This window comes from Enhydra lutris, unplaced genomic scaffold (genome assembly GCF_002288905.1).
Source record: "Enhydra lutris kenyoni isolate GAN:26980312 unplaced genomic scaffold, ASM228890v2 scaffoldscaffold25, whole genome shotgun sequence".
Taxonomy (NCBI): domain Eukaryota; kingdom Metazoa; phylum Chordata; class Mammalia; order Carnivora; family Mustelidae; genus Enhydra; species Enhydra lutris.
In genome coordinates, this window is record NW_019154109.1 from 19,666,074 (window position 1) to 19,687,045 (window position 20,972).

General features: G+C 34.9%; 1 protein-coding gene across 1 annotated transcript in view; it reads left to right on the plus strand.

Moving 5' to 3' along the window:
- The window catches only part of LOC111151113 (spermatogenesis associated 17), a 182,653-nt gene that overhangs the window by 36,782 nt on the left and 124,899 nt on the right, over positions 1-20,972 (plus strand). The window contains exon 5 of the mRNA XM_022508896.1: positions 607-710. Within this exon, the coding sequence (XP_022364604.1) occupies positions 607-710 (104 nt within the window). The remainder of the gene's footprint in view (positions 1-606; positions 711-20,972) is intronic.

The window sequence follows — 20,972 nt, forward strand, 5'->3', positions numbered from 1 at the left end:
TTGTGATCTCTGTCAAATAAATAAATAAATAAAATCTTTAAAAAAATTAAAAAAAATAAAGATTAATACATGCAAAACTCTTAGAATAGTACCTTACACATAATAAAACAATAAATGTTAGCTACTATTATTGTTAAGTACTAAAATGTCATGATGAAGATATAAGACAACATTTTGTTTAAAGATTTTGAAACCACCAAATTTTAAAAGCCCATTTGAAAATTGATTTTAATGAGACCAAATATAATCTTCAAGTCAGTGGTTTATGAAAAATAAAAAATTGGTTTGGGAAGGAAGTGGAAGTGGTAGAGATTGATAAAGCAATTTTTTATTTGTTCTATAGTTAATTTCACATTTAGTGTTTGTGAAAAATTATAAATTTTTAAAAATCTAATAACCTCTAAGTATGTTTTGTCTTTATAATATTTTATAATAAATCTGAGTACAATACATTTGCACCTATTTATATTGTTATATTAGTTGGAAAGCCTAAGACTTTATTTGATGTGAGTTATCATCCATCACTGCCTTAATTTTGAAGAACTGTTAAATGTTTTCACTAAAAATGCTCACTGGCATATTTTATCTTTTTATTTACTTCAATAGATTCAAAGGCGATGGCGAGGCTATAGGATTCGGAAATATTGCTTTAATTATTTTTATTTGAAGGAGTACCTGAGAGCTGTTTCAGAGACCAACGATGCAATTAGGTGAGTATTCTACTAGTGACAATTTCAAAAAGGTTACATAATAGATGTTGATCATTACCATACTTAGGAATACTTGTTAGAAATCAGTGATATTTTAGACAGAAATTTATTGGTAAGATAGAGATAGATGATTCTGTTTACCTTAAAATTTATTGTTGTCATATTTTTAAATATATTATATTTTTGACTATAAATGAGATTATTTATGTGTTCAGTAGGCCTCTCTGATTCTATGCAAAATAGTTTTGGTAGCATTATCTCATTTTGAGATGGATTTATCTATAAAATGATTCCATAGATGAAGATTTAAAGTATTATAAGTCTCAGATGCATTTTGAGAAATATGATCAATAGTAAGAACTTGCCTCTCAAAGGAGAAAATATTACGGAACATAATTAAAATGGACTATTTACTCTCAGCATTTTTTTCTTTGAACACATAGAAGCACCTGGATTTAGATCATAGGATGATGTCTTCTGTAGATTTATGTAAAGTAAGCTATTGTAACACTCTTCAGTCAACTTTACCAAAGCTCTATGTGTAAGTTTTCACATAACTTCAAATACATATTTTTCCCTTTTGTTATAAGCCTGTTCTAATAATATATAAGTGGCCATACGCTTTTAATATGTTTAGATAAAAAAAGAAATAGTAACAGTTGCCGTTTATGTAGTTGTTTTAGTGTTTTCCCCACATACCTTATCTTATTTTACTCTTAAAATTCTTTGAACTAAAAAGAACAATTGCACAATAAATTGTTAAAATAAGATTTTTGCCTGAGACCCTAAAGTTACATATACTACAAGAAATATCTGAAAACTGATTTTTCTAACTTTTAAATTTCCCACATATGTGTACATATGTGATAGGTCATATGTGTACATTGTGTACATATGTGATATGTACATAGGATCTGGTCTTTGGAGATTAAATGTCGGGTATTTGTAAGGTTGATTTCTTTGGAAACCAAAAAAAAAAAAAGGTCTGGAGGGTTGCAGCAGGATTTGGTCAGTTGGAGAAGCTGGAAAACTCAGAAATGTGGATGCCAGGGGACTGCTATTTAATTTCTTCCTTAAGAAATCCAAGGTCCTGGAGATGGGCTGGCTTTCTGCAAATGGCAGGCTTGAGCCGATCTAGAGGAAAGAGCTAGCAGAATATGGGCAAGGACTAAGGTGAGATAAATGAGGCTCCTAAGACACAAAAGTTGAAGAGGTGTTTACTGGCAGGGCCATGCAGGTACCAACCCTGCAGTTTTACAGCCCCAAAAGGGCATCCTTAAATTGTACACTGGAGAGGCTTCTCTTGGCTTCCCTAGCCCATCACTGGTAGAGGAAGGTTCTCAAAGAGACAAGTATGTGAAATGCTGACTCAGAGATTCCTAGGACCTCTTCCTCAAGATCAGTTGTTTCCTAGAATTGCTCAAGAATTCAGGAATACAGCTTATTTACTAGATTACTGGCTTATTACAAAATGATACAACTCAGAAACAGCCAGGTGGAAGAGATGCATAGTGCAAAAGATGGGGCTGTCAGACCATCTTCCTAGCATCTCCATCTGAATTCTCTTAAGTTCAGGGGTTTTTATGGAGGCTTCCTTAGCTAGGTATGATTGATTAAATCTTTGACCATTAGTGATTACCTCAACTTCCAGCCCCTCTCCCTTTCAGGTATGTTGGAAGTGAACTGGGGTGGAGCTTAAAGTCCCAACCTTCTCATCACATGATTGGCTCTCCTGGTAGCCAGCCCCATCAGCATGCACCAGTCATCTCATTAGCATGCTGAAAGAGACTTAACCACTTTGAAGAAATTTCTAGGGTTTTGGAATTGGGTGTTGTAAAAAGACAGTGTTGAGGAAGGACCAAAGTAGTGCTCTGGGAGTGTTAGGAGACCTTCTTGGCTCAAAATATAGCCCTACAGATAACATGTATGTCTCCATGTATGTGAACGGGTTTAGCTTTTATTGTTCTTACTGCTTTTACAGTCTCCTCTTGTAGATCTATAGCAAAGATAGCGTTCCTGTGCATTTCCTCATTTAGTTCTATGTCCCCTGCCAGTCTGGTGGTATAGTTCAGGAAGTCTGCCACAGTCGAGTTTTGCTCTACAATATTCTTCTGACCAAGGAGGGCATTGTTGTTTTTCCCTAAGTATGCCAGCTATTTTTAAGAATTATGCACCTCTCTCTGAGATGTGCATCTTAAGATATCTTGTCTCCATGACATCTCTAATCCTGGTTGACTTTTAACTACTCTTGGTGGCCCTTCTTCATATATTACTCTTAAGTGTTTCTAATTTTACCGATGATAGGGTTTCCTTTTATTTTCTTATTGCCTTTCTTATTGCACGGAAGTTTAAGAGAAGAAGGGGTAGAGACATCTATTCCACTATCTCAAAATTGGAAATACGTAGTTTACTTTCTAATATAAATCACAGTCTGTTTCCCTTTCTGTTGCATATGCAGTTTTATAAATGTAATGAAAGCATGCTACGGAGTACCATAGAGGAAACACAGAAGCAGAACATCTAAGGCAAAGATAGGTGTTAGTCAGAGTGAGAGTGGGAGTCTGAGATTAGGGACATTTCTCAGAGGCTGCGAAGCTGAGCCATGAAGGTTGTGCAGAAATTAGGACATTAGCATAGGAAATCTCACTGAGGTTGATGCAAGGAAGATGATAGGAGGTTGAGTTAAAGATAAATCCAGGCAGTGTAGTAGGAAACATATCATAACAGTGCATTTCAGACCATGTTAAAGAACATTGGGGTAGACTTCTCTTTTAAGAAGAGCAACAGGCATGATTACATTTGTGCTTTGGCATGCACATTTGATTGTATTTTTCATAAGATTTATTTTTAAATAGTCTAGTGATTATTAAAAGCATCTTTAGAGTCATAATTTTACTGAGATAGTGTCATTTTCCTTCTCATAGAAGAACATACAACATTTGTTTGGATTATTTCTTCACATTTCTTTATTCTGTTTTTCTTTGGGAATCATTGGAATCAGGACTCTAATCTACTAGAAGCAGCTTAAAACAGTACACAATTATTAGCTCATAACTTTGTCAGCCAAGAATCTGGGAGGTGCTTCGTGCCTAGGCTAAGGTCTCTCAGGAAGTTGCAGTCCTGCTGTCAGCCATAGCTGCGGTCTTATGTGAAAGCTCAGCTGGGGGAGAAGCCTCACTGATGCAGGTCTCCATTATTCTGGCTGTTGCACTTGAGTCCTTTAGTTTCTTGCCAAGTAGGCTTCCCTGTAGGGCAGCTTACAACATGGAAATGAGTAAGTGAGAAGAGGACATAAGAAAACATAAGGATGGAAACCACATTCTTTTGATAACCTAATGTCAAAAGGGACATTTCTTCACTTTTGCTACATTCTGTTCATTTGAAGCAAGAGACTGGGTCCATCCCACACTTAAAGCAAGAGGATTACACGAAGGATGAATACTACAGTGGGAATTATCGGTAGCCATTTTGCAAGATAGTTTCCACACTCAGTGACTTGCATATAGAATTTGTTCAATAAACGTGTTGCTTTTAAGCGTTTTGTCTTGGATAAAAGTTACTTCGCATTTACTTACGGCAATATTTTTAGGTGCTGTTTTTTCAAGATTCTGTTTCAGACTTTAATATTGTATCAAACAATTATGATGTATCCTGATTACTTATACCAGCAGGGATTAAATGTATAGTTTCTGAGTTTCGAAGAGACAATATAAGATCTAGAGCATTCTTCTGTCTTTGGGCAGGGTAAAATAATTTTCAGAACAAAAAGTTAGAAAAGTGTGTTCTATATCAGAATATGTTTGATTTGAATTATGTAGGATACCAGACAACATTGCTCTTAACTTTCTTTTATCTGCTCTTTTATTAATGGAAATAGTTTATTATATAGTTAATAGTAAAAGAAATTATGTATAATTATATAAGAATATATTTTTATAACCATGAGTGGACCTATCACAAAGATAAATGGAATTGATTAATTTGAGGCTGAGTTTGCACTTGGTAGACATGTTCTTTTATAATATCTAGCCTGATCTGCAAAAACTGCCCCAGGTTATGAATAAGGAAATTATATAATGAAATTAAAAATTAGCTACAGAGTTATAGATTGGTAGCATTAATAAAACATTATTAGCTTGAAGTACAGAAAACTGACTTTTTTGACAGAAATTTAAGCTGGAAGTAATATATTCCCCCAAGTTTAGCTTCATTATATTTTTTTGGTTGTTAATACCTTATAAACAATAGTGCTGTTTTGAATGTAAATTTGTCATTCATCAAAGTGAACTGAAGTTTTCCACCATGTTGATTTTGTATACCATGGTTTGGCTAGAAAGATTTTTATGGATTTTTTTTTACCTATCTTTTCACGTATCATGAGAGATTTTTTAAAAGATGTATTTGTTTTATTTTATTGTAACAACTTTATTGAGTTAGAAATCATATACTATATGGTTCATCCATTTAAAGTGCACTACTCTATAGTGGTTGAGATATTCACAAAGTTGTGTAGCCACCACCACAATCAATCTAAAACATTTTCATTACCTTAAAAAGAAACCGTATGTCCTTTAGCAGTGACCCATTCCCATTCTTCCCAGCCTGCTCAGCTATTGGCAACCACTAATCTATTTTTTATCTCTATAGGCTTGCCTATTGTATACATTTCATATAAATTGAATCTTACAATCTGGTTTTTGTGACTGATGTTTGGCCCTTTGTTTTCCAAGTTCATTCATGCTGTAGTATATAAGAGTACTATACTCCTTTTTCTTGCTAATTAATATTTCATTCTATGGATAAACCACATATTATTTACCCATTTATCATTTGATGGACATTTGCGTTGTTTCCACTTTTTGACTATTATGAATAATGAACATTTATATACAAGTTTTTATGTGGAAATATGTTTCCGTTTCTCCTGGGTACTTCATGAAAGCTTTAATTTAACAAGTGTAAGACATGAATAGCTAGGAACATTGACTTTGAAATGAGATTGATGTGGACGAGTCATGGTTCTGCCATTTTCTAATTGTGTGAACTTGAACTAGTTACTTAATCTTACAGAAATTAGCTTTCTTCATCTGTGCCTCAGAACAGCAATGTTTACTTTGCAGAATATTTGTGAGGCATGGAGTACGTGAAGCACTGGGCATATAATTGATACTCAACAAATAACAGTTATTACTATCAAGGAATAAGAGCTAATATTTGTAGATATACTTCCCTATGTTGTTATAAGAATAACATTCAGTTTTATGAGGCTATTTTTAATTCAAAGTAAACAAACATAAAATTTCATGAATTAGCTTGTGTATTTTAGAAGAATTTGTAGAAACATTAATTGCTGAGTATAATCTAAATCATCAGTATTTTGGGGGTGCCTGGGTGGCTCAGTTGGTTAAGCAGTCTGCCTTAGGCTCGGGTCATGATCCTGGAGTCTCAGGATTGAGACCAGCAAAGGGGACCCTGCCCAGGGGGGATTCTGCTTCTCCTGCCTGCTTCTCCTTCTCCTGCTCCACTGGTACTCTGTCTCTCTTTCTCTCAAATAAATAAGTGAAATGTATTTTTTGTTGTTTTTTTAAAAGATTTTATTTATTTGAGAGAGAGAGAGTGAGAGAAAGAGCATGAGAAGGGGGAGAGTCAGTGGGAGAAGCAGACTCCCCACTGAGCTGGGAGCCCGATGCAGGACTCAATCCCAGGACTCTAGGATCATGACCTGAGCTGTAGGCAGTCACCTAACGAACTGAGCCACCCAGGCACCCTAAATAAAATCTTAAAAAAAAAAAAATCATTGGTATTTTTGTGACATTAAACCATGGGTAAAAATTTTCTTTCAGAGAACTGGAAGGAAAAGCAAAGAATGGAACATAGAACAAAGTTGGGAAAAATGGAGTAATGAATACATAAACATCTTTTTTTTTTTCCAAATCCAGAAGTTATTTATTTATTTATTTATTTATATCATGAGGGGAGGGAGAAGCAGGGAGGGGGGAGAGAGTGGAATCCTAAACAGGTTTCACACCGAGCATGGAGCCCAACATTGGGGTTCAGTCTCATGACCCTGAGATGGAGCCCTGCATTGGGCTCCATGCTCAGCAAGGAGTCTGCTTGTCCTTCTCCCCTGCTCTTCTCACCTGGCGCTCTCTATCTCTCCCTCAAATAAATAAATAAAATCTTTTAAAAAATAGTGAAAATGAATATATATCAACAGAATATAGGCATATTATTATATATATTACTTTTTACCAAATGTTTATAATAGATAAAAGAATTGCTTTGCCATACCCTTACTATGTTCCTAGTGGTGGCCATTTTTTTCTTTTAGCTATTTCTTTTTACACTAAATGTTTCTAAATTATATGCTTATCTAATACTGTCTGATTTTATGTCTTAGGATCTTTTACATTATTTTCACATATGGTAGATGAGGGTTTAGCTCATATTCTTCCCATCTCCACTTGATCTATTTTCAGAGAAATCAGTATCAGTGTTTACATTATCATGATTATAGAAGCAGTTCCTTACAAAGGCAATTAATGTAGGATGAATATATTTACCTTATTCCATTTTTAAATTAATTTCTATTTTCCTTATATTTTCATCTTGCCCTATCTGCAAATTATATCTACCATTGATTATTTCCCAGTACTCTATCCTATCAGGAAATCTAGTAAGTCCCCTTTTCCTCTGGAGCGTGTCCTCTTTGACCTCTCCATCATCCTGCTCCAGCCAGACTGCATTTTCCTTTGATATGATGGAGATTTCTTGAGAAGACATCTCTTAACTTTCTTTCTCTTGGGCTGCACTCACTGTTTTGTGGACCTGTGTTCTCTTTTATGATTTATTTTCTTGTTTTTCTGGAGCAACTGCTATCATAATGTGCATGGAAGGCAATTTCAAGAGTTTTTACTTGCTTTAAATATGTCTTATTCTATCCTCAAACTTGATTAGTAGCTTGTCTGGGTAAAACATTCTCAGTTGCAGATCATTTGCCCTCAGAGTTTTGAAGACACTGCCCTATTGTTTTCCAGCATTCAAAATTGCTAACTGCTTACTTGTGTGTTTCTTCTTCCTTTTAAAATGATCTATTCTTTTTTTCAACATTTGTTAGTTCAAGTGTACCAAAAGCAAATACTAAGATGGAATTAGATCTGTAAGAAGTGTAATCGAGAGAAGCAGCAGGCAAAGGTCGGGGAAGACATTTAGTCCACAATATAAGTCTGACACCTATGAAAAGAAAGAGAGCAAGAAGATTGGGAAGAGATTGGGACTGCAGTACGTTTTCAAAAAAGGCTGATGGGCTCTCTTCAAGCCAGTTACCCTTTGGAAGAGTCTGCTGTCTTGCCAGCATTATCCTGCCTTAGTACCTCCACTCCCCATTCTCAATCACTGGCTGAGGAATGTGTGACATTGGTATGATCATGTTGGTGGATTCACTGGTACATTTTTATAGGCATTACAGATTGTTTTGAGTTTTTTCTTCTGGAACTTTTGAAATTTTTCAGAATTAGGACTTTTGTAAGTATTTTGCCTCCATTGTTTGAGCAGTCAATATATCCTTTATTTCTAAGATATTTTCTTATATTATTTCTGAAATAATTTCTTCACTTTTATTTCCTTCTATTCTTTCTTCACATGGTTCTTATTGGTTGGATATTGAACCTCCAGAAGTAATGTGCTAAGTCTCTTAAACCTTTCTGCCCCCATTCCCTTCACCTTGGGCCTTTGTCCTTTGTATATTTGTGAGAGACTTCCTTTATACCCTACTAAAATTTTTGTTTCAGCAATAATTTTTAACTTTCATTAAATATTTCTACCATTTGGATAATTTCTTCTTTTATATCATTCAGTTATTATTTTGTTAATGAACTTTATCATATTTCTCTAAAAGTACCAGAACTGTTAGGGTCTTGGTAGGAAGCAGAACCCACCTCAGAGTTTGTTTTTTGAATAAAGAAAGTTAAATGAAAGGATGAGATCAGAGATAATGTGCAGGGTTAAGGGTGCAGCAAAGGATGTTTTAGCAACAGAGACTGGCAACAGTAGGATGTTGCTACTGCCAGGGTCAAAGAGTTAAGGCAAAGAAATAACATTAATGGTTATAGTGAGAGCCAAGGGGAAGTTTACAACCACCACCCCTGGCCATGATCTGTACTTGTGGAGGAATGCAGCTATTTCCAGAGGTGTGTGGCATCAAAGGGGAGAGGGAAATGAGGTAAAAAATACTCTCAATTTCTTCCTCCTAAGCTTTAGTCTTCTGTTAGATTAAATCCAGCTGAAAACTAGCCTAAATGATAGAGTTGGTAGGGCTTAGCCTTTTTGGTCACAGTGCAGGTCACAGGTCACAGAAGTATGTAGAATGAATTGGGGGTAGCAAATGAAAAATAATCAGCATAGGTAACAATAGAAGTTTAGAGTTTAAGTTTTATTCCATCTCTGTGTTCTGAATTTCCTCCACGGTGTTTTTTTTTTTTTTTTTCTTTTTTTCCTTTAAGTTGACTATTTGCATTTTCCCTATTATACTGGAATCTACCCTTATACAACTGGTATGTGTGTGTGTGTGTGTGTTCATTTATACATGAGTGTGAGAAATTGAAACACCAATTTCAATGTGTACATAAATTGAAGATTTTGTTGACTGGTAGGTTTCATTGCTTTTAAGGTGGTAAGTCAGGGAGCTGATACCTTTTGCTAGTAGATACCCAGATGCCAGTATGTGGAGGTTATTTAGTTTCTTTTAGGCTATTTAGTTTCTCCAGAGAAACTTCTGTTGCTCTACTGAGGGAGTAGATGCTGTCACTGCCATTGGGTGTAGGGTAAGAGAAAATTTCATGTGCCTCACACCCACAAGGTACTGTACTCTAAGTCCTATGTATTTTCTCTCAGTTTCTTCAGAGCCCAACCTTAATCCCTCACCTAAGAAATTGAAGCGTGAATGCTGGCATTCCCTATGTATATGTGCTAAAGAAACAAAATTGTGTGGCTGTTGTAGATATGTAGCTCATGGTTAAACTGCTACATCATAGTAGAATGGAGATGAGATTCTACATCTTATGATGTCAAGGATAGTGCATTTTCCAATGTCTTACACTACTTTCTGTGTATGTAGAACTAATACAAAATGATAGAAAGATCTTAGGAAGTTAAAGTTTCTCAGCTAGACTACATTTGTTGCATAGTTAAATTCTGGATGTCACTATTTTTGGTGAACATTGACAAAAAAAAATCCACATCCAGCAGAAAACAACCTGGAATATAAGAGATGTGGAAATCACGAAGAGTTGGTCAAGACTGGAACACAGAAGCTCAAAGTAAGGCATGACATCTGTCTTCAGATTTCAAAGAACCATATGTTCTGCATTTATAAAAAGGGGAAAAATTGAGGCAAGTTAGTTCAACGTGAAAAGCATATTTCCAATAATTAGAGCTATTCAGTAAGAGGCTGACTTATGAAGTATAAAACATCTGACAGGATTCATCTACAATGTCAGCACTTGTGTAGAAAGGATTTCTGAATTTGATGACAAACTAGAAGATTTCTAATTCCCTTTAAATCTGGGATCACTTAACATGGCAATATGTTTAAAAGACACAAATCTATATATTTATTTACCTCAAAACTTAAAGTACTTCAAATTCCATAAAGGTGCTAGGATAATTTAAATGAGACTAATTTATGTCATAAGGGATTCACAGAAAAGTATATGGTATAAAATTATCACTTACTGGGGTGCCTGGGTGGCTCAGTGGGTTAAGCCTCTGCCTTCAGCTCAGGTCATGATCTTTGGGTCCTGGGATCAAGCCCCGTATCAGGCTCTCTGCTCAACAGGGAGTCTGCTTCCCCCTCCCCCTCTGCCCACCTCTCTGCCTACTTGTGATCTCTCTCTCTGTTAAATAAATAAAATAAAATCTTAAAAAAAATTATCACTTACCATAACTAAGATGGATATGATAATCCATGTAAATCAAGAATCTTGTATATGTGCATATATTATAATTACATATTTACAACCTTTAATTAATCTAAAGTTAAAAGTTCTCTAAGTCTGTCATGAAATTTTAAAAATATTTTAATACTAAATGTATTATTGAAATATATATTCCTGAAAGATAAAGGCTGCCTTGCATTCCCATAGATAGAAAAAAGTTTTTGCAGGTGGCAACATCTCCTCAGATCACTAAATTGGTCCTTCATAATTTTGGAGAAGAATGACTAATGGATTTATCATTAAGAGGACCATTATTCTAAATTTAATATTATATTTATGAGTTCTTAGATTCATTGACATGCTTGCCAAAATATTAAATCACAGAAGGAACAGCTTTTAAAATGCTTTTTTGACTTTTTATGATCTGAATAGTGCTGATGAAATAACACATGTAAGAGAACAGCATCTAGTTCCTTCAAGATCCCTGTGCAGCTCTGCCATATTCGCATGGACTGTGCTGTGTGCCTCATTTCTGTGGTTATTCTGAAATCCATTGATCCATACCCATAACTTGGCATATTAAAAACTGACGTTCTCTTATTTGCCTGTTTCTGTTATTTTTATGTGAATAACTTCCAGCTGAACTGAGAAATTCTTAGTTTCTAAAGTTCATAGTTCCTCTCTCTCTCTCACGTTTCCTGTTAAACTATCAGGGTTTGCAATGAAGATGGTCATCATTTAGAACTCACAGCTAATAGTTTGCTGTTTCAAAATATTTGTATCAATATTTGTGTTCAATGCTGTCTTTGTAGTCTGCTGATTTGCATTTGTTTTAAAGGAAAAGCAAAAAAAAAAGTTGAGTGTTTTTATGAATATTCATGTAATTTCTAGGGAACTCAATTCAAAAGATTTGAACATTATCTCTCATCCTTATAATAGTTATCTAGGACACTCAATATGACCACCATTATAGTCTTTAAGTAATCTTTCTCTGGTATAAAACCATACAGAGTCAACAAAGGCATTAAGCTAATGACAAAACTGAAGAGCATTGAGATCACTTAACTTTGCATATCAGGGAAACACAGTACTAAATAGATTTCTAGTTTTCTGGAGTTAAAAACTTAATACATTAAACTATCTAGGAATTACATTTCTTTCTTTTTTAAAAACATTTTATTTATTTATTTGACATAGAGATACTCAGCGAGAGAGGGAACACAAGCAGGGGGAGTAGGAGGGGGAGAAGCAGACTTCCCGCTGAGCGGGGAGCCTGATGCCGGGCTTGATCCCAAGATCCTGAGATCATGACCTGAGCTGAAGGCAGACGTTTAATGGCTGAGCCACCCAGCTGCCCCTAGGAAGTCCATTTCTAATTGTGCTTTAATTAACGAAGAAATAGAAACATGAAGGAAATCAGTATGTCTTCTCAGATTGGCAATATGTGCAGCCCCCAAAATCAAAGGAGGAACTGCTAGAGTAAAAACCTATAGAGTAGTGTTGGTATTCATCTTTTTTGTGCTGTCACATATGGTTTCTTCAAAAGTTTCACTAACTTCATTTTAAAGTCAATTAAAATGGGAAAACACTAATGCAAACAATAAGGTCTGGATTATATCTAGTCTATCAATACTGGGCACATGCTTGATAACTTCCTCTTTAGATTTATGCACAATGTAGACAAAAAGCATTATAACTGAGTAGTTAACTTAAATTTTATAAAACATAAACAAAAGGAATAGTTAATTACAGACTCATCAAAAATTTCTCTCTTTTGGTGTAGCATGTCTGTGTTTTTGATAACAATAAGAGGAAGATCAGTTTTTTATGTGATAATTATAAATGTCATAAATAGCAAGCTAAAAATTTATATGAACAGGTTTAGGCATTATAAGTAATGACGAACTCAATAAATAGACTAATCACAGTAAATTCTATTTACTAAGCATCTATTGTGTGCATGATGTTTTGTATGTTATCTATACAAAACTCCTTTGGGGATATATATGATCATATCTTAAAGATAAAAAACCAAAACTCAGGTTTTAAGTAACTTGGGTCACACAGCTAAGTAGTGGTAGATCTGGAGATTTGAACTCAGTTTTTTTTTTTTTTTAATCAAAACAGCCTCTTTGTATTTTTTATTTATTTCAAGTTGTATCAGTCATATCTCAGTGGCATATAGGATCAGCAGGCTCACTTAAAACCCATTACAAACCTCTCATAAATGCCTTTTCTGCTGCTGGGGCTAGAAAAAACTTGTTAGACTTCCTTTCATTAGTGGTATCATATGACTTGGTCATGCCCAGTGAAATAAAGTATTAAAAGTAATAGAACTAAATGGGAATTTGACTATTGGAGGCAATTTCATGTCAGATTAAAAACCATTATTATGTGGTGTTAAATATTTTTTCAGATCCCATCTGTTCTATGTACTGTGTGATATAAAGTCCTTAACAATTGAGGCCTTGGTATTAATTGAAATAGTGGGTAGATCTCACAATATTGGTGTACGTTGCCTCTTCCAGCAAGTTTCTGTGAGAAGTAGATGAACTTGGATTAGATATAGTTAATCTGTAAGCAGAGCTGGAAGGTAGTACTGCTTAGCTAAGAGAACTGCCCTCTGTACAGTGTGTATTTTTTGAGTGTCTTATAATTTGGAACTTTGTGGTATTGTAAAACCCAACTGGTTTTGTATCTCAAACTGATGAATTTATTAGCAGTGGCTATGAAGTTTAGGGACTTAGCTGTAGATAACCACAAGACCTTGGCAGGTATGTGAGCCCAAGACAAATATCAGAATTGGGATATTATCTTGCTTGATAATGGCTAAGTTAATTCAGACCAACCACCCTCATAATAATATCTAAGCATCAAAGATCTCTCAGCATAATAAACAATTTATTAGCCAAAATATAAAAGAAGATGAGTATTCAGAGAGGTTAAGTCTATAATCAAAGCTGCTTTTGCCTTGAGGGCATCAGTAATTTCTTTTTTGATTTCTTCTTTGCATGACTTTAAAAATAGTCACCCACATTTCTTTTGATATTGTAAGGTTTCTTTTGTAACTTTTAATATTGAATCCAGTGAGATCTATTTAATATGAGGAGTAAATTTAAAATTGAGTTTAAGATTTTTATAAATGGCTAACAAGTTATTACAGTAGCATTTATTAAAAAATTCAATTATCTCTCACTATTAAGTGTCATCTTATCACATACTAAGTCCCACCTGTGCTCAGGTGTATCTCTTGACTATCAATGGCCATCTGATTTATCTCTCTTTTTGTAATCCTGTATAATATTACATTGCTTAAGTACCTACAATTTACTTTTGTTTTTCAGAAGATGCTATGGCTACTTCAGCTTAATTTTCTTCCAACTAAATTATAAATCATTTTGGCATGTTTCAAAAAATATCAAATTGGGATTTTAAATCAATTTAAATTAAATTTGTAGAATAGAGTAGGGTATAATAATACTTTCATAATTCGAGTCATCTTGTCAATGAAGGAAGGATATATTTTCATTTATGTGGGTCTTTTAAAATGTTCATTAGTGAAACTTCATTATTTTCTTAATAAAAGGTTTGCTTCTTTGGTTTCTCTCTCTCTCTCTCTTTTTCCCTTTGTTCCTTTTTTTTTTTTTCCCCTAAATTCCACATCTGAGCGAAATCATACGGTATTTGTCTTTCTCTGACTGGCTTATTTCATTTAGCATAATAGTCTAGCTCCATCCATGTCATTGGAAATGACAAGATTTCCTTCTTTTCTGTGGCCATATAATATTCCAGTGAGTGTGGGTGTGGGTGGGTGGGTGTATCACATTTTTTTTATTCACTCATCTGTTGATTAACACTTGGCTGCTTCCGTAATTTGGCTGTTGTAAATAATGTTGCTATAAACATAAGGCGCATGTATCCCTTAGTGTTTTCATATTCTTTGGGTAAATAACCAGTAGTACAATTACTGGATCATAGGGTAGTTCTATTTTTAATTTTTTGAGGAACCTCCATACTGTCTCCCACAGTAATGTAAGTGTACCTGTTTACATTCCCACCAGCCGTGCAAGAGGGTTCCTTTTCCTCCACATCTTTGTCAACACTTATTTTTTGAGTTTTTGATTTTAACTATTTTGACAGGTGTAAGGTGATCTGTCATTGTAGTTTTGATTTGCATTTTCCTGATGACGAGTGATATTGAGCATCTTCTCACATGTCTGTTGGTCATATGGATATCTTCATTGGAGAAATTTCTGTTCATGTCTTTTGCCCTTTTTAATTGGATTATTATTGGGGTTTTTTGTGCTTTTTTTTTTTTTTTTTTTTTGGTGGTGGTGTAAGTTTTATATATTTTGGATACTAACCCTATATCAGATATGCCATTTGCAAATATCTTCTCCCATTCTGTAGGTTGCCTTTTAATTTTTGTTGTTTGTTTCCTTTATTGCAGAGAGGCTTTTTATTTTGATGTAGGTTATTTTAATCCCCTTGCCTCAGGAGACATACATAGAAAGATGTTGCTGTGGACAATGTCAGAGAAATTACTGCTTGTGCTCTCTTGTAGGGTTTTGATGGTTTCATGTCTCATATTTAAGGTCCTTAATCCATTTTTAGTTCATTTTTGTGTATGGTGTAAGAAAGTGGTACAATTTCATTCTTTCGCATGTAGCTGTACAGTTTTCTCAACAGCATTTGTTGAAGAGACTGTCTTTTTTCTGTTGCATATTCTTGCCTCCTTTGCTGAAGATTAATTGAACATGTAATTGTGGGTTTATTTCTGGGTTTTCTATTCTGTCCCACTGATGCCAGTACTATACTGTTTTGATTACTATAGCTTTTTAGTATTACTTTAAATTGGAATTCTGATGCTTCCAGCTTTGTTTTTCCTTTTTAAGATTGCTTTTGGTGTTTGGGGTCTTTTGCAGTTCCATACAAATTTTAGAATTGTTTGAGTTCTGTGAAAAATGCTGTTGGTATTTTGATAGGGATTGCATTAAGTTTGTAGATTACTCTGAGTAATACAGACATTTTAAAAATATTTGTCCTAACCCATGAGCATGGAATGTCCATTCATTTCTTCATGTCATTTTCAACTTCTTTCATCAGTGTTTTATAGTTCTCAGAATACACATCTTTTACCTCTTTGGTTAAGTTTATTCATAGGTATTTTATTATTTTTGATATAACTGTACAATGTGATTATTTTCAATATAATTGTACATGTGATTATTTTCTTAATTTCTCTTTCTGCTGCTTTACTATTAGTGTACAGAAATACAATGGCTTTCTGTGCATTGATTTTATATCCTGTGACTTTACTGAATTTGTTTACCAGTTCTGTAGTTTTTGGTGTCCTTTGGACTTCTTTAATATAGTATCATATAATCTGCAAATAGTGATAGTTTTACTTCTTCCTTACCAATTAGAGATGCCTTTGATCTATTTTTGTTGTTGTTTGATTGCTGTAGCTAGGATGTCCAGTACTATGTTGAGTAAAAGTAGTGAGAGTGGATATCTCTGTCTTGTTCCTGACCTTAGGAGAAAAACTCGCATTTATTCCCCATTGTGTATGATGTTAGCTGTGGGTTTTTCTTATATGACCTTTATGTTGAGATATATTCCCTCGAAACCTACTTAGTGGGGGTTTTTTGTCATAAATGAATGTTGTACTTTGTCAAATGCTTTTCTTCCTCTATTAAAATGATCATATGATTTTTATCCTTGTTGATGTGAATGTAGCATTTGATTGATCTGTAAATATTCAACCACCCTTGCATCCCAGGAATAAATCCAACTTGATCATGGTGAATGATTTTTTTAATGTATTGTTGGGTTTGGTTTGCTTGTATTTTGTTGAGGAATTTTGCATCTATGTTCATCAGGGACTTTGGCCTGTAGTTCTCTTTGTTTTGTGGTGTCTATCTTGTTTTGGCACTAAGGTAATGCTGATCTCAAAGAATGAATTTGGAAGTTTTCCTTCCTCTTAGATTTTTTTTGGAAAATTTTGAGAAGAATAGGTATTAACTCTTCTTAAAAAGTTTGGTAGAATTCTCCTCTGAAGCCGCCTGGTCCCAGACTTTGGTTTGTTGGGAGTTTTAAAATTACTGACTCATTTTCATCACTAGTAATTGGTCTGTTCAATTTTTCTAAACTGAAGGTTGTATGTTTCTAGGAATTTACACTTTTCTTCTGTGCTGTTCAAGTTGTTGGTATATAATTTTTCATAATACTCTTTTATAATCATTTGTGGTATTGTTACTTCTCCTCTTTCATTTGTGATTTGTTTATTTGAGTCCTCTCTCTCTCTCTCTTTTTTATGAGTCTGGCTAGAGGCTTACCACATTTTGTTGATCTTTTCAAAGAACCAGCTCCTGGTTTCATTGATCTGTTTTTGTTTGTTTGTTTGTTTTAGATTCTATATCCTTTATTTCTGCTCTAATCTTTCTATTTCCTTCTTTCTGCTGGTTTTTTTTGCTGTTTATCTTTCTGCTGTTCTTTTTCTAGTTACTTTATGAATAATGTTAGGTTGTTTATTTGAGATTTTTCTTGCTTTTTGAAGTAGGCCTCTATTGTTATAAACTTCCCTCTTACAACTGCTTTTGCTGCATTTCCTATATTTTGAATCATTGTGTTTTAATTTTTCTCCATGTAATTTTTCATTTCTTCTTTGATTTCTTGGCTAACCTATTCATTGATTTATAACATCTTATTTAACCTTCATGTATTTTTGCTCTGTCCAGATTTTTTTCATATGGTTGATTTCTAGTTTCACAGTATTTTGATCAGAAAAGATTCATGGTATGACTTTGATCTTTTTGAATTTGTTGAAACTATATCCCCTAATATGGGATATAGTTTGGAGGATGTTCTGTGTGCACTTGAAAAGAATGTGTATTCTGCTGTATTGGGATGAATGTTCTGAAAATATCTGTTAAATCCATCTGGCTCAGTGTCATTCAAAGCCGCTCTTCCCTTGTTGATTTTCTGTTGGATGATGTGTCCATCAATGTAAGTGGAGTGTTAAATTCCCCTACTATTATTGTATTACTATTCATTAGTTCTTTTATGTTTATTATTAATTGTTTTAGGTATTTGGATACTCATATGTTGGGTGACTGAATATTTGTAACTATTACAACTTCTTGTTCACTTTGTTATTATACAGTGTCCTTCTTTATGTCTTGTTACAGTCTTTGTTTTAAAGTCTATTTGTCCAATATAAGTATTGCTACCCGGGCTTTTCTTTGCCATCCATTTGCATGATAAGTGTTTTTCTATCCCCACACTTTCAGTCCTTATGTGCCCTTAGGTCTGAAGTGAGTCTCCTGTAGGAGGCATATAGAGGCATCTTTTTTTTTTTTTTTTTTCCATTCCATGACCTGTGTCTTTTGATTGGAGCTTTTAATTCATTTATATCTAGAGTCATTATTGATAGGTATGTATTTTTCACCATTTTTTTCTTATTTTGTGGTTGTTTTTGTAGTTCTTCTTTCATCCTTCTTTTTCTTTTGCTCTTTTCTCTCATGGTTTTCTGGCTTTAGTGATATACTTGGTTTCTTTTCTTTTTATTTTTTGCATATCTATTACTGGTTTTTGATTTATGGTTACTATTAGGTTTGTAAATAACATCTTCTGCATATAGCAGTCTATATTAAGTTGATTGTTGCTTAAGTTTGAACCCATTCTTTGTTCCTCTCCCCACCATGTTGTAGGTAGATGGTGTCATACTTTACCTCACTTTATTTTTTTAGTTTCTTGACTGATTTTTACAGATATACTTACTTTCACTACTTTTAAGCTTCCTGCTTTTCTTGCTCTTACTTACGGTCTTTCCTTTCCACTCAGAGAGTCTCCTTTAACATTCTTGTAGCGCTGTTTTAGTGGTCATGAACTCTGTTAGCTTTTGTTTATCTGGGAACTCTTTATCTCTATCTCTCCTATTCTGAATGATAGCCTTAATGGATACAATATTCTTGGCTGCAGATTTTTTTCTTTTCAGCACTTTGAATATATTATGCCACTCTCTTCTGGTCTGCAAAGTTTCTGCTGAAAATCCTCTGATACACGTACTGGGTTTTTCCTTGTATGCAACTGCCTTCTTTTCTTTTGCTGCTTTTAAGTTTATTTCTTTATCACCAGTTTTTGCTATTTTAATAACTGTGTGTCTTGGTGTGGACCTCCTCAGGTTGATTTTGTTGGGTGATCTCTTTGCCTCCTGGATCTGGGTATCTGTTTCCTTTCCTAGATTAGGGAAGTTTTCAGCTATTATTTCTTCAATAAATTTTCTGCTCCCTTTCTTTCTCTTCTTCTAAGATCCCTATAATGCAAATATTATTGGTTTAATGGAGTCATGAGTTCCCTAAGTCTATTCTCATTTTGCATATTTTTTTTTCTTTGTCACTTTCCCAGCTTCATTACTTTCCATTACTCTGTCCTCCAGGTCACTAATTCATTCTTCTGCTTTTCTAGCCTGCTATTTATTCCATCGAGTACATTTTAATTTCATCTCTTATTCTTCATCTCTTATTGGTTCCTTTTTATCTTTTGGTAAGGGTCTCACTTATGTCCTTCACTCTTTTCTCAATTCCAGTAACTATTTTTACTTTAAATTCTTTATCAGGCAAATTACTTACATCTGTTGCCCTTGGGTCTCTTGCTGTAATTTTGTCCTGGTCTTTCATTTGGGACATATTCCTATGTCTTCTCATTTTATCTAACTCTTAGTCTGTTTGGAAAGTCAGCTATATGTACTGCTTTCAAGAGTAGTGAACTGAAGAAGAGGTCCTCTAGTGCCTTGCAATACAGTGTCCTATGTTTACCAAAACCAGGTGGATCTTCTTAGGGGAAACCTAAGAGGGGGGGGTCTCTTATGTATGTTGCATGTGTCCTTGGCATGTGGTCTGGCTGCTTTTCCCTTCAGTCCAGTAGTGTAGAGTGGCTCTCTCAGCCTGTTGTGGGCAGTGTTTGGTTCCTGGCCTGGGTAGGGTGTGCAGCCTTAACAAGGTGCCCACTGGTTCACTTGCAAAGTGAGACCTGCCACTGCAGATGCCACCTGACTGGGCCATTGGATCCTACACAGCACACATGGGTGGGGTACACAGTTTTAACCAGGTGCATAGGTCTTCTGTGGGGCTTGCTGCTGGAATTGCGAGGACCAAGGTCCCACAAAATGTGTGGGTCAGGTGATACGGTTTTGGCAAAGTTTGTGGTGGTCTATTGGGAGAGGGGACCAACAGCACTGGGACTGAAGAAGCTCTGTCTGGAAGAGGAGGGTCCTTAAAGCCCAGGGGGATGGGACTTGGTATAAGCAAGTTACATCATAACTGTCTGCTGTGCTTGTTCTAGCAGGTGGCCCTGTGTTTATGCTGGGTGGTGGGGGAGGGAAATGGTGCCTGCCAGCTCCTTTGTTCCTGGAGGAGTTTTCCTGAGAACCTTTCCTTTCCCAGATAGGCTCTGAGTAAATAACTCTCCCTCTTATATGCCCTAGGTGTTTTCCAACTTGCTGCTTCTAAGGTGTATGTCAGGGGGCTGTTTTCTGTGCTAGTGCTTTAAGGGTGGGGACTCAGCTTCCAACAGCCTCCAGGCTCTCCCAGAACCCAGCTCAATGATTTTTTTTTTTTATTTTTGTAATTTTACATTTTTAAATTTTTATTTGTTTTTAAAGTTTTGCCTTTTTTAAAATTTAAATTCAGTTAATTAATATATAATGTATTTTTAGTTTCAGAGGTAGATATCCGTGATCCATCAGTCTTATATAATACCCAGTGCTCATTACATCATGCTGATTTTTAATATTTCAGGCTTTCAGTCCCAATAATTGTAAGAACTCACAAAGGCAACTCTTGCTTTCAAATCTGGTTTTTATGGGGATTGTCTTCTTTGTGCAGGTTCCCTGGTGTGATAGTCTATTTCTCTCTCCTTTCTGTGCTTGTGGCTTCCTCCCTCCCAAGGTGAGTTTGTTTAGCTCCCCACTGCATCTCTGCCCTTCCTACCCCCTTTGATGTGGCCTTTACTCTACCTTTAGTTGTAGAGTTTCTTGTACCAGTCTTCAAGTCATCTTCTGGTTTATTTACGCTGATATGAGTGTTATCTAGTTGTATCTATGGGACAGGGGGAGCTTATGGCCCTTTCACTTCACCATTTTTCCAGTCTCTCTGTTATTATTATTTTTACATATAGGAAAGCAATATGTTTTGAACAAAGTAATTTTATACTTTACTGAGTTTTTAATTGGGTCTCAGAATTCTTGTACTTTTTTTAGTGCCTCACCTAGGTATTGATGGTTTGTTTTCTCATTCAGTCATTCAACAATCTGATGATGGGGTGG